We start from the raw sequence: 12,690 nt of genomic DNA on the forward strand, positions 1-12,690 counted from the left end.
TTTAGCATCCAATTCGGCAAAGATGCTCACAATGGAGGTCTCCCAGCGTATGCTCTTCGATAAAGTGGTGTTAATTGATCGCAAATTTAATTAGTTTGAAATTTGCAATCTATCAAAGCGCAGGTTGGGCAGAGAGATAATTGAGAAGGAGAAAGCGAGCCATAAATATAAAAAGTATTAAATTTGTGAACTCTTGTAACTGCGCGTTTTCTTCTCTTCGGATGCAAATATCTCAGCCAAACGTCTTTTTCAAATTGCATATTTATTAAATTTATGTAATTATTTATTTATGCATAGTATTTATGTATGATTCACACTAATTTTGTCAAAATAGGAGAGCATACGCTGGAAGATCTCCATTGTTTGTTATGTACAATAGATATTTGCTTTTGGTAGGATTGAGCTATATGCACGACCAAATGTCTTGTTATCAAGGGGCTATTTTGTGTTATCAATTTGCCAAAGTATTGCTTAGGGTGGGTGCTACATATTTAGATATTATCAGGCTTCAGAGGCCACACAATTTTACGCCCAGATTTTTCTACAGTTATATATTTTTCTCCTTGGGCTAAGACTTTATCACGTATTATGTGCCCTTATCTCAAATTATTATTTGTTCCTGAGGAAGGAAGTTGAAAAATTAACCATACTTTTTGACCCCTGTTTTGTTTATCGTGAATTTTGAAACTTGAAATTAGGAAATGAATAAACCGCACACCGTTTTCATGCTAACTAATTTTCTACCTGTTTGTTCTCTAGTCAGAAACTCTGGCATAAAAAGCTGTAACATGAAACTTTTACAAGGTTCAACGCCACTAATAATTTTGGACGTAGTTTTTAATTGCAAAATAGCAAGAGAGATCTCTTCTTGTTATTACAAACAGAAAATCTTTAATAGTTTGGTAAAATTCGAAATGAAATTTTTTTTAAATTTGTGTACTTACTGTATAGATTTTATATGATCAATTTGCTAAACTCGTACTGAAATCAGACATTAATTATTCCCCTAACTTTTAATTTTACCTAAAAACTAGTAAATTAATATCAAATAGTTTCTTAAAAATTGGTGTTGAAATAATTATTCTCGCACAATTGTGTGTGAAAAAGTGAAAGTATTCCGGATTAACGTCCCGAATAAAATAACTCCCACACAGATTACCTGTGTTTCTTTTTTAAAAAACCCTAATTATGCAAATATTATCTCGGCCAAGCACAAAAACTACTTGTATACATACTTTCCCCACACCCAGCACAACAACTTATTTAAACCTGCACACCAACTATCTTCACTTTCACCACGCTTTCTCTCCTCCATTCTACCACAAACAAAGTCTTCTTCTTCCATTCTTCCCGTTCGGTTTACTTGTCCCATCCTTTGTATTCCGTGCGAGAATCTAAGAAAGTGAAAGGTAAAGCTTCTCGTGTGATATTGTGTCGTCCTCCTTGTGACATCCTCATTTAGCCGCTTGCCTGCCAGTTTTGAGTCTTTTGATCTTCATCCATTTTCCATCCACGCGACGAATGCACCTTCCATCCAATAAATAAGTTAACGCTTTCCCCCCTTTCTTCTCGTACGAAGGCAAACAAAGGGAAAGGACAACAAGGAGATGGATGGGGAGAGTGAAGGGAGGACCTTTTACCTAGAACCATCTGCATGCCCACCTTCCTGATCCGGTGGTGGAGATGGAGGTATTGTACTCGATATTTTCCAGACCCACCCAACCGGACTAATTTATCCCGCTCTCGTCCCTCCGTATGTATCTTTCCCTTCGTTCTTTACAATCAACAACTTTGTAGTCCACGTCGCAACCAAATTACGAGAGAGAAAGATAAACATTTTTAGACCGAGATGCCCCCCCATCTCGGTCTTATGGAATCGACATGTCGAGTGTGTTGGGGTATTCGTGTCGGACATACGATTTAAAAATGCATAGGTATCTATGTATCTATATCCTGTTTCGTTTAAAAACAATAGAGACAAAAAATCTGAGAGGTTATCTGGTAGACTAACAGATTAGAAAATTTTAACCTTTTAAAAGAAATGTAAGGATGTTTGTTTCTATTTTTTGAATGAACAGTAGACTGAACTTAACTCAGCGCTAAATTTTCCAAATTTTCTTCGAAATTTGAAATCAAATCGCACCAGTAAACTGTCTACACATTTTAGTTAGCCAAAGGTACAAAACAGGGTGACACACTATTTGTTAAATTAGACCTACAACTCTAAAGTTCAGCCAGGTTAATAAAATCTATTGTAACATGATGCACAATGGCTCGGGCCATATGAAGTCTCCCCTACAAGTTTTATGACAGGATTAACCTACCCTTAAAGAAATACGGTACTGCACTCCTCAATAAAACGAGACGACAAGTGAATCAATGTCCTGCTTGGTCGACACTTACACTCGACGGGCACCCGACTTGATTTTAAATTTGGTGATTGAACAGACCTAAAGAGGAAGAGGGGACATATCTCAAAACTAAAAAGAGCATCAGGTCGGAAGCAAGTGAGCGAGAGAGTTGAGTTTGTTTAAGAAAGCTAGAGAGAGATTGGGGAAAGTTTTGGGTGTGCAAGTTGTCGTGTGAAGGGAGCAATTTGCTGACAATGATAATTTTGATGGGAACAATAACCATAATTTGGGGGAGAGAAATTGGATAACTTATTGCCAGTTGTTTTTAGAGTAAGGAGTGATGATTCCAATGACGACGAGAGGAATGGAATATGTATGAATGCCATGGAATTTCACAATTGGACACCCTTAGAAATTTTGGGATAGAATGTGACCCAGAGTTCGGGACGGTTTGGGGAGTTATGTAAACGGTAAAATGATAAACATGTGATTTTTTGGTGGTGAAAGTTGTTACCATTGATCATGTTTTGTTAAAAATTATTACTACCGGGTAGCAAGTATTACGCAGTCAATGTTGTTAATTTTTCAAATTCTGTCACCGATTTTGTGTCGTTGCAAATACTTCCTCCTCACATTATCGACCCGAAGCGGGAGAAAATTTGGCTAGTGAATTGTTAAGAGTGAGGAGCAGGCTTTAGAAATAATTGGATTTTGGATGACTGTGGACTAATTCAATTGCGTAATTCTCGCTCTTCCTCGCTCTCGTTTGCTTTCTCTCTCTCATAGTAAACTGATGAATAAAATGGATTGAACTTTCACTTCACTCTCTCTTCTCTCAAATGTGCATGTTTGCAGTTTGGGTCTTTTGGTTATTTCACCATTTTAGTCGTTTTGTGCCTTATATAAATGTTTTGTCGTTAATTATTTCTTATATATTGGTTCTTTTAATTTGGATTGAAGTGATTATTTTTTATACAATGTTTTGCTACCGATTTGGTCATGATATTTGTTACCCGACGTGTGTATGCTGAAATTAGTTTAGGTTTGAGCTTATGTACAACCGGAATGTGGAGAAATTTAACTCTGGTTCAGTACAAAATTTGTATTTGATCATTTTGTACAATTACACATTCATAATTTACAAATTAATGGGCACAATCTTACACCAAGTATTTTTCAGGAATTATAGTTCGTACTTATGATTTTAAGGTTGGACGTTGCTGCGTCAAATTTTAGCTACTGTTCAATCAAAAACAAAGCCGTGGTGGAAAGCACACGCGATAAAGTAATTACCCAAAACAAGTACTTGTGTCATTAATTAAACCAAGATAATTATGATTTACATACACAGCACTGCTACACAAATTATTAAATTGGCTACTTTTTTTTATCTCTGATTAAATTTCGGAATTTGCATATTTCTTGTGGCTAGTGTAATTATGTAATTAATTAGAAATTCGAATTATAAACGCGGAGAACTTGCATATTTCGTTTTTATTTGGGTTGAGCAACGCCGTTAATAAAGTTAATAAAAAACCATATCATTGATTTCAATTTCTGCTTGATTCTATGAAAATCATCTGGGTTTCAGGACGTCCTCAGTTTTCGCCATAATTTAGGATTTATTTACACGAGGAATTGCGTCATTCCATAATAATGACATATTTTTGTTTCCCCGTTATATTTTGAGCCGCTAGTCAAGTGCCCATTTGACAACTGACTGACTGTCGAAAAAGGGGATTGTTTGCATTATGTGCTAAGGGCCACTTGAGTTTCGTACTTTAGTCACGAGTGGGTCTGGAAGATAAACCTCTCAGGCCTCAGAGTAATTAGTGGCAAGCCTAAAATTCTCGTCCACATGACCAACATTAAAGCATTTCGAAGAGGAACTTTGAAGTAGCACCGTTAGGTTTTTATAGACTGGATTATTGTTACCGAGTAAGGTTACGAAATTCACATTTGTTACCATCCGGAGCGAATTATTTAAGAAATAACTCACATTAAGGACAAAGTTTGCTTTCTTTTTTCCTTAACGAAATATGTTACGTGGGGCGGAATAGAGTAGAACAAAGTGAAAGTAAAAAAGTACACGGGCTAATCTTCCCCCCGAAATAGAAACGTCGTGGGTGAAGAAAAGGTTAAAAATTAAGAAGCAGACGGACAGACAGACAAGCAAATCAATTAGACAAAACATGCACTATTCACCTTCGTATAATCTGCTAAACCTCATTTTTTAGGAGAGAAAGGTTTCAAACACTGTGTTTTTTATAGGGCCTGGTGTTTTTCGGGCTGTGTATTTGCTCCATTTTCCTGTAGCAAACAAATGTTGGCAGGTTTTTACTTATTGTTAGATTTCGTTATGATAAGTAAGATTTTTCATTAAAAGTTTGGTAACAAATTTGCATTTCTTGGTAAATATCTCTTGACCTGAAAAATTTGAATATTTCCTAACTGAATGAGTGCAAGGAAACCTGGTCCGTGCGGGGTTAGAAATTTTCGAAAAACCGAAATTCTGATTTTTCCACACAGGTTTTGATATGTTATCACATTTACAGTTTTAGAAACCCTGTAACGCAAAAAGTAAGAGATAAAAGTAAGGGGAACAAGCACATCAATTATTCCTTACGACCAACAAAGCAGCTTAATCTTTCTTTCATTTTTTAACCTTTACATTTTCCCCTTGTTTAAGAAATATAAGAAAAGTTTGACTATTTAAGGATGGAAAGTAGGATTTTTTTTGCAGTATAAAATATGGAGTGACACGTACTCAGGTGGAGAATTTCGACATGGTAATTTTCTTAAGGAAGAAAAAGTAAGAAAAGTGACATGTTCTGCACGATTCATGTCGCATAAGATATTTGTCTCACTTTTAGCTTAATTGCCACCACGAGTAGAGGAGTATTTTTAGGAGGAGAAAGTCCAGAATGGGGGTACTCAAGCCAACTCATGTTTGGAAATACTTTACAAGCTGTGCATAAAGTTATAAAGTCCCCAAAAGTTTGAACAAAATAGAAAAAAATATTAAGTCAAAATACAGTAATTGATACCACTTGTTTTGATGTTAAATAACTAAACTGTTCAATCTTCTAATTTTGAGTTCATTTAATTTAATATTGAATTGCACTATTTTCTTCATAGTTATTACGCTTTTAACTATTTTAACGTGACATCGGTCTATCTATAAAGCACAAATTAAATACAAGAATATAGGGATAAACGTAGTGAAAAGGCTGGGCAATTATTTAGCGTGTGGTTTCTGCTTTCTCTCTCATTGTGCTTGCAAGTCATGTCTCGCGTGTCAAGTCATTCCCTGAGAGAGAGAAAGTGAAATGGAGAGAAAACAATGACACGGAGACAGCCAGGTCATATAAGCAGCCGACCAGAAGGGAAAGCACTTTATGGTCGTCGTAATCAAGACAAAAACAAGAAAGTATGCCCACGTCCAGCTGGGATTCCAAAAATATATGAGAATGACGCAACACAAAAGAAATAGGAAAAAAATTCGCAGCTCCCCGACCCAGCCAAAACATTGAAGAAAAAGGCTTGCTGAGTTTTCGCTTCTCTCCATGCACTAAAAAACTAGACCTTTTTAAAATTGTATTAAAATCCGTTCTTGCAGTTGGAAATAATCGATTGAAATCCTACAATTTTTTTAACTGCATTGCCAAAAAACAATGTAATTTGACTTTTTACGACACGACCCAACCCAATCCGCGCTTTTAAGTGTGTCCAACAAATAATTGTAATAAGCTCTTAATAAGCTTTAAAAGTAAGAAACTCAAATTCCTTTCTACACGTGGACACAATATTTTCAAAATTTTAGTTTTTAGATTCCTAGAGAACGTGCACTTTGTTATATATGTATTATTATTTTTAAGAGTAAAAATTTGCAATCTTTTGTTTCAAGTTAGACCAGTTATAAAAGAAATAACAAGCTTTTGGTTTTATTCTTACGTAACAATTTAAGGGCCTGGGGGAAGTTGCTTAGAAATCACGTCAACTTTGACGATAAAATTCAGCAATGCACAAGAGGGCAGATTTTTTAAATTATGTTTAATGCGTTAATCATATCTTTAAATTTTACTTGAGTTTTTTTTGACGATCTGCCCTCTTGTGCAGTGGAGATATTTGGTCGTAAAGTGAGGACAAATTGGCTTAGAATTGCCAAATTAATGGCAGGAATTGCATTTTGAGTATCCATGGAACAAAAGAAACAACTTTTTTCAAAAACTCGAGGGACTTGAGGGAAACTTTTTCAAAAGCAGTGACAAAACCAAAGCTTTTGAACGTGAGTGTCCCATAGAAACGGTGTCAATTAATTGTGGTCGTAACCTAACAGAGCGGTAATAATCTTGGGGCCCTGGCAATTATTGTTGCTAACATAAAATCAAGTAAATCTTCCCCCGGGCCCTTAAGCTTACGCAATAAGCTTTATCCAAAAATGTTTCTATATTTAACATTTTTTAGGAAATTTAAATGTTGAGTTAGAGCTACTGAAATTTCAAAAAATATTATGCTTTACATTCAATGGACTTTGACAAGTTGTTAGTTATTACAATATTACTTGAATTTCAGAAAAATTCACTTTTTGAATTTTAAGACGTAACCTTTGCAATAACATTTCTTATCAAATCATTTGCACTCTATTTTATTTTCTGTCCAAAATTTCATTTCGTGAAAATAACTTCGAAAATAAGTTTTTTCCAATAGAAGAAATAACTCCTTCAAAATGTGACTCCAAAATTGACAAACTTTCCCTCATTGAAAGTTTAAAGTTTAAAGTGGGTTGAACAACTGTTAGTGGAGGAGAAAGTGGGGCTGTTGAAAGTTATGAGAAAATTATCCCAGGCACGAGCGCACAGCACGCAGGTTGGGAAACCAAATGTAATAAACAAGTGCAGGCAAAAGTACTCGAGTGAAAATATTTAGACTTGAAAATCTTATTTCCTCCATGACACAGCTGCCTTTTCGAAAGAAAAACAAGGGAAAATAAAAATAAAATGAGAAAAACAAAGAACAACTTTCACTCAGAAATTACAAAAGTCGAACATGCTTTGTTCCATTTTCTTGCCATGTTTTATTAAGTGAGAGGCAAGAAGAAGGGAGCGGATGTAAAAGTGAAAATGGAAGTATGATGAAAAATTTATACAAAATAAGAACAACAGATTTCTTCAGAGAAGGGACATTATGAAAGAAACGGTAATGTAATATCGGCATCGATCCACCTACTTACTTTGTTCACTTTTTTGGGAGAAAGTGTCGTTAAAAACTCGTTAAATGGGGCATAATTATGTTAAAGAGGTGAGGGAGCTAATGCACTAGCTTGTACTTTTCTAGCTACGTTATAACTTTCCTTCCAGGAGAGTAAGTTTTGCAATTTTGACACACAAAAAGTTTGGCAGGATGGGGTTTTACAATTTCTAAAACCAGTCTGGTCCTATAACTTGACGCGAAATAGTAAATTTTGCTTTTTTGGAAACTCTAAACTCATGCATACATTTTTTATCTACAGGTAAATTAATTAATTTTTAATCTGAAAATCTGCTAAATTAAAATCGGTCTTAAAGCTGGACTGGACATGGTTCTGAATATTTTGATCTTTTGCAAATTAAATTTTTTCATAACTAAAAAATAGTTCGAGCCCCTTTTTCGTAAAATAATTTTTCCCAAAAAGTTCTACCCGTTCCAGTTTCCATTACTTTTATTTCATTCCATTCACTGCACAGATTTGAAAATATTTCACACTTTGAGTGAAAGAGAAAGTTTTCGGATTTGGTTTTAGTTCAGCGGTGAAGCTATCTAGGTAAATAGAAAAATGGTGAAAATCGTGGTGTGAACGGGTGGATGAATTAATGTTGTGGATGAATAGGTTGAAATGAAAGGAGGGATTGAAGATTGTGTGAATAAAATCTTATACGGAATGTAAACTTACTCGTGCATGGGCGGCTTTCTCTCTTAACTCTGGCGAAAGAAAGGGAAGGAATGCGGGAAATTTGTATGAGTTACATTCCAATATTTTTTATAAACCATGCAAACGGAAGTAAGTTACGCATTATAGGACGAAAAATGATGAACAATGGGATTTTCACGACTTTCGTAAATAATACTGTGGTAACTTTCGTAAATAATACTGTGCTAAAGTTTTTTTTAATCTCCATTTGCACGTATCAATTTTGCGTATTTTTACGAAATGTCTTAAGGATCGAATTTTTGTGAATGACGTAAATTTATGACGTTTACTACAGTTACGAAGTTAACGTAAAAACCCTGTATTGTAATGTCGTAATCTTTGTAAACTTATGGTAGAAAGAAACTTTTACGACCTGATTTGTCTATTTTGGTGCGTCGAAACGCTGGTATCATTTTACTCGTAAGTTAAAAACCATTGCGTGATTTGCATCAATGATCTGAATGTCGGAGCGCTTTGGTCTGATTAACCACAAGAAATTATTATCTAAATGGGCTATCTAATAACTCTCCAGTGTGCAAAAATATTCTTACTGCCGTGATAAATGCACACCTGTTTTTGCAATTTAAATACGCAGAAGGTGTATATCTGTAATTTTATAACAGATTTCCAACCTGATTTTTTCTCTAACTTGAAGTATAAGCTTACACATCTGACAATTGTGAGTGATTTGAGTCAGTTAATCAAATTACTGGGTTAGTAATAACCTAAAGATTACAATTTATGCTCGCAGAAAGCCTAGGATTGAACAATTACTAAAAATAAGAGATAAAGTTAGTCTTCTGAATTGAAATTAAGCACTCGTAAAGTTTCTCAGGAGAAGAAAGTGGCGGAAACGGATGTCGGAAATGGGAGATCGTTCCTCTCTCTTATCTTCGACACGTGCTCGAGCTCATCCCGTCCACCAACGGTGCAATGCATCCTCCAACAGTTCCAAGCACTCTAAATAACGTGGTAACAAATGAATGAGCACTGAATCCATACTACAAATAAGTTTTGACTTCATTATAAAAAACGTTTTAAAAAATTGAGGTTGAATTTGAAATCATAAAATTTCGAAATATTTACACCAGATGAAATTATGAACACAATTATATATTTACAAACCTCTAATGTTAACGCCGCTCTGAACATTGAGTATCTTAAACATTTTTAAGGTTCATCCAATTGGAACTATTTTTTTTACTAATTCCTATAATTTTCCAGAATTTGTATTTGTATTTATTTTTCGCTGAAGTTTAACGCCGAGCATGGAAAAGTTAAACGCTGGCAAAAAAATAAATAGAAAAAGATGTAATCCTCGACATATCTCAATAATTTTATTGCGAAAAAAAATATCCCTTTAAATTCTGCACGCTAAACGTTCCCCAGTCAATTTAGTATGCAAAAATAAACCCAACACTTCTCGCATGATTCCTCTTCCAACTCGTTATTGGGTTTTGGCATAGCTCCTCAGTCCATAAAACGAGTCAATCTTGTCTGTCGAATTTATTGGAACTCCTCTCATTTTGATTTAGACGTGGCTGACTGATCACCCCTCCACTCACTCCAACAAGACGGAGCAGAAGAAGAAGGAGATAGATACGTGCCACCAAGAAATTGTGCGTCTCTGCTACGTACGTGATTCCACCCGATAAAGTAAACTTTCTCCCCCGGCGAAATGATCAAGAAAGAGAAGGAGAAAGTAAGTTCACTGAATAAATGAGGATGAAAAACTGTGTCCACTTTCTCCCACAAAGTTTCGCCTGCTGGACTTCCCCTCCTCGGGAGGGAGCCCCATAGAAAATGCTATAATACCCTCCTCCTCACGCGGATTTTCTTTCTATTTGAAGAGAAAAATAAACATTTTGATTCCTTTAAAATGCAAGGAAAATGTTGGGAGAAGAAACTCGTGAACAAGAAGTTGAGTGAATTTGTAGTGCAAATAGTAGCGAAATTAGTGTGGAGGGAGTGAAAGTAAGTGAGTTAAGCTGAAGAGTCTCTTCATTAAGGAAGTGAGTGCGACGAGAGTATTGCTCCCGAGCAGTAATCCTGATGGGGAAAGCGGGCCGTGGTGGTCGTGGTGGGAGAAGAGGCTGCTTGATAAGCATCACCTTGGTCGGCCTCCTCCTCCTCCTCGCACGGAGTGAAAGTAGTGAAAGTGGAAAAGTTCTCGCCACTGGAAATGTTAATCGTGGCCAGGATGGTGATGGTGATGATGGGGGTGAAGAAACGACCACGACCACGGTGAGCCCAGCCGATGGGTTGGCGAGATCCTGGCTAAATGCGACGAGAACGGTGGAAGAAGAAGATCCGTTTAAGGATTTAGTGTCGAAAATTCCGAAATCGGGGAAGAGAAGTAAGTCTAATTTTTCTTTTACGTATTTGTGTATTTACTTATATGCGTTTGTTGGCTTATTTTGTGGCTTAGCTTTTGCAAGTATTATTTTCCTAAAGCGTGAAAACATAATGAGCGGGATCTGCTTAAGAAAGTTTGGAGACTCCTTTCGTAATCTTTCGAAAGTGTGGGAAACAAATGAAGTTTATCAAATTTATTTGTTACAAACTTCACATTTTCCCTAAAGGTTGGAATACTCTGTAGAGTATGACGTAATTCTCGGAGATATTTAGCAGGAAAGGTTTGTATTGTACAATTATCAAAATTCTGGCATATCAAACAGTGCTCGAATCGTGGTGTAAAATTATGATACGAAAAACGCATGCTATAAAAGGAGCAATTTTATGAAATACAAATATTATCTGATTGAAATAGGTCGGTAAAATAGTTTTTAATAAGGTGGCAGTACCACATAGTATAACGTGGAGACATCATTGGTCATCAAGTAATCAAGTTAGCATGGCCCTACAATTCGTTCGGTGTAATTTCCAGGCTGAAAATGCCTTAAAGAAGCAGGAACTAAAATACGACAGCTTCCGGCGGAAACACGAAGAATGAAATTTCAAATGGAGAAAGAAAAAATGATTTAGCACACAAGGCAAAAATGGAAAAAATTGAGTTGCGGAAGGCTTCAGGGCTTGAAAAAAAACTGAAGGGACTTAGGAACTTAATTACACATCGTGTGTAGCCTTATATATTTTTTCCAATTTTGTAAAGCATAATAACTGAAGAGACTAGGACTATTCTGTAGGGACTTAGGAACTTAATTACACATTTTATAGGTAGTCTTATATTTTTCCCCCATCTTGTAAAGCATAATTCCAGCCTTAAAAATACATAATTTCAGCAGAGAGCTTTATTTTTGAAAATCAAGCCCGTAATTTTTGGACGAGCCATTTATCACCCACTCTCCGAAGAAGAAGAAGAAGAGGATGGAAATTAAGTGGTAATTATTCCCCCCGTTCGCGAAACATAATAACAGTTTGGGTGTAATGGTGGATCGCATTATGATGCCAATTTTGTCTCCAAGTCGATGTCCTCCTGCAGTGTAATTTACTTCTCCTCCGCGTATGTACATACTATACGAAGCCCTTTATTGACTGGCTTCATTTTACTCTACCTCTCATCCTGAGTGGCTGTATTGAATACAAAGTGTGATTCCAGCCATACAAAGCTTGTGGGTGGCAAAATATGTACCCCAGTGTTTTCGGGGCTGTACATAAATTTTGTGGGGGTGATTTGAATGTCGTTTCCGGTATAAAATATGGTTGCAAATTTGTCACCAAATCGGATTAACTATTAATACATTTCAATTAAAGTTACTTTTTGACAATATTTTTTTTTACTAATTTGACTTTTGTCGAAATTATGATTATTTTTTGGCTGCGTAATAGTTACGTCAGCATCTGTCGTTATTATGATCAAGTTTTTTTACTTTTTGTATAGCTTGTGTAAGGACTTTGATACAATTTTGTACCGGAATTTAGTGCCATTTCGTTGCATATTTTGTTGAGTTTTGTGATAAATTTCTGTATTTTCTTGCAGGAACTGTTTACAGGAATATTGCGAAATAATTGAGTCTCACTTTTTCCCCTAAGTTTAACACCGATTATTATTTTTATATAAAGTTTATATTGCCTTAGACAGTGATTGAATAGCAATTTGATTTGTTTAAATTGTAGAATCGTCCTATATATTCAGGCACGAAATATAAGGAAATTTGTCCTTGGCTCGTTCTTTTGGTAGGAATTTTGTGCGAGTAGTAAAATAAAAATTGATGGCGGAGTGGAGAAAGCACTCGCGGATCTCTCAGTGGGGAAAAATGGGGCCGAAGAGGACACGTGTCTCATTTATGATCTCTGCAACTCCTGCTCAGTGGGGCGTATGTTAAACGGTTAGTGGATCGCGTCGGATAGTCCTCGTCCGCAGTAGCTCCCACTTTTTGGCCTCCCTTATTCTGACAGGGTTTAAAATTTCCAATCCATCTGGGAAAT

At 35.9% G+C, this 12,690-nt stretch overlaps 1 protein-coding gene across 1 annotated transcript in view; it reads left to right on the forward strand.

Annotated features, from left to right (window-relative positions):
* The window catches only part of LOC118433375, a 45,550-nt gene that overhangs the window by 6,586 nt on the left and 26,274 nt on the right, over positions 1 to 12,690 (forward strand). Inside the window, exon 2 of the mRNA XM_035845275.1 lies at positions 9,837 to 10,657. Within this exon, the coding sequence (XP_035701168.1) occupies positions 10,354 to 10,657 (304 nt within the window). The 5' untranslated portion in view covers positions 9,837 to 10,353. The remainder of the gene's footprint in view (positions 1 to 9,836; positions 10,658 to 12,690) is intronic.

The sequence above is a fragment of the Folsomia candida genome, unplaced genomic scaffold (genome assembly GCF_002217175.1).
Source record: "Folsomia candida strain VU population unplaced genomic scaffold, ASM221717v1 Fcan01_Sc049, whole genome shotgun sequence".
In the NCBI taxonomy this organism is placed as follows: Eukaryota; Metazoa; Arthropoda; class Collembola; order Entomobryomorpha; family Isotomidae; genus Folsomia; species Folsomia candida.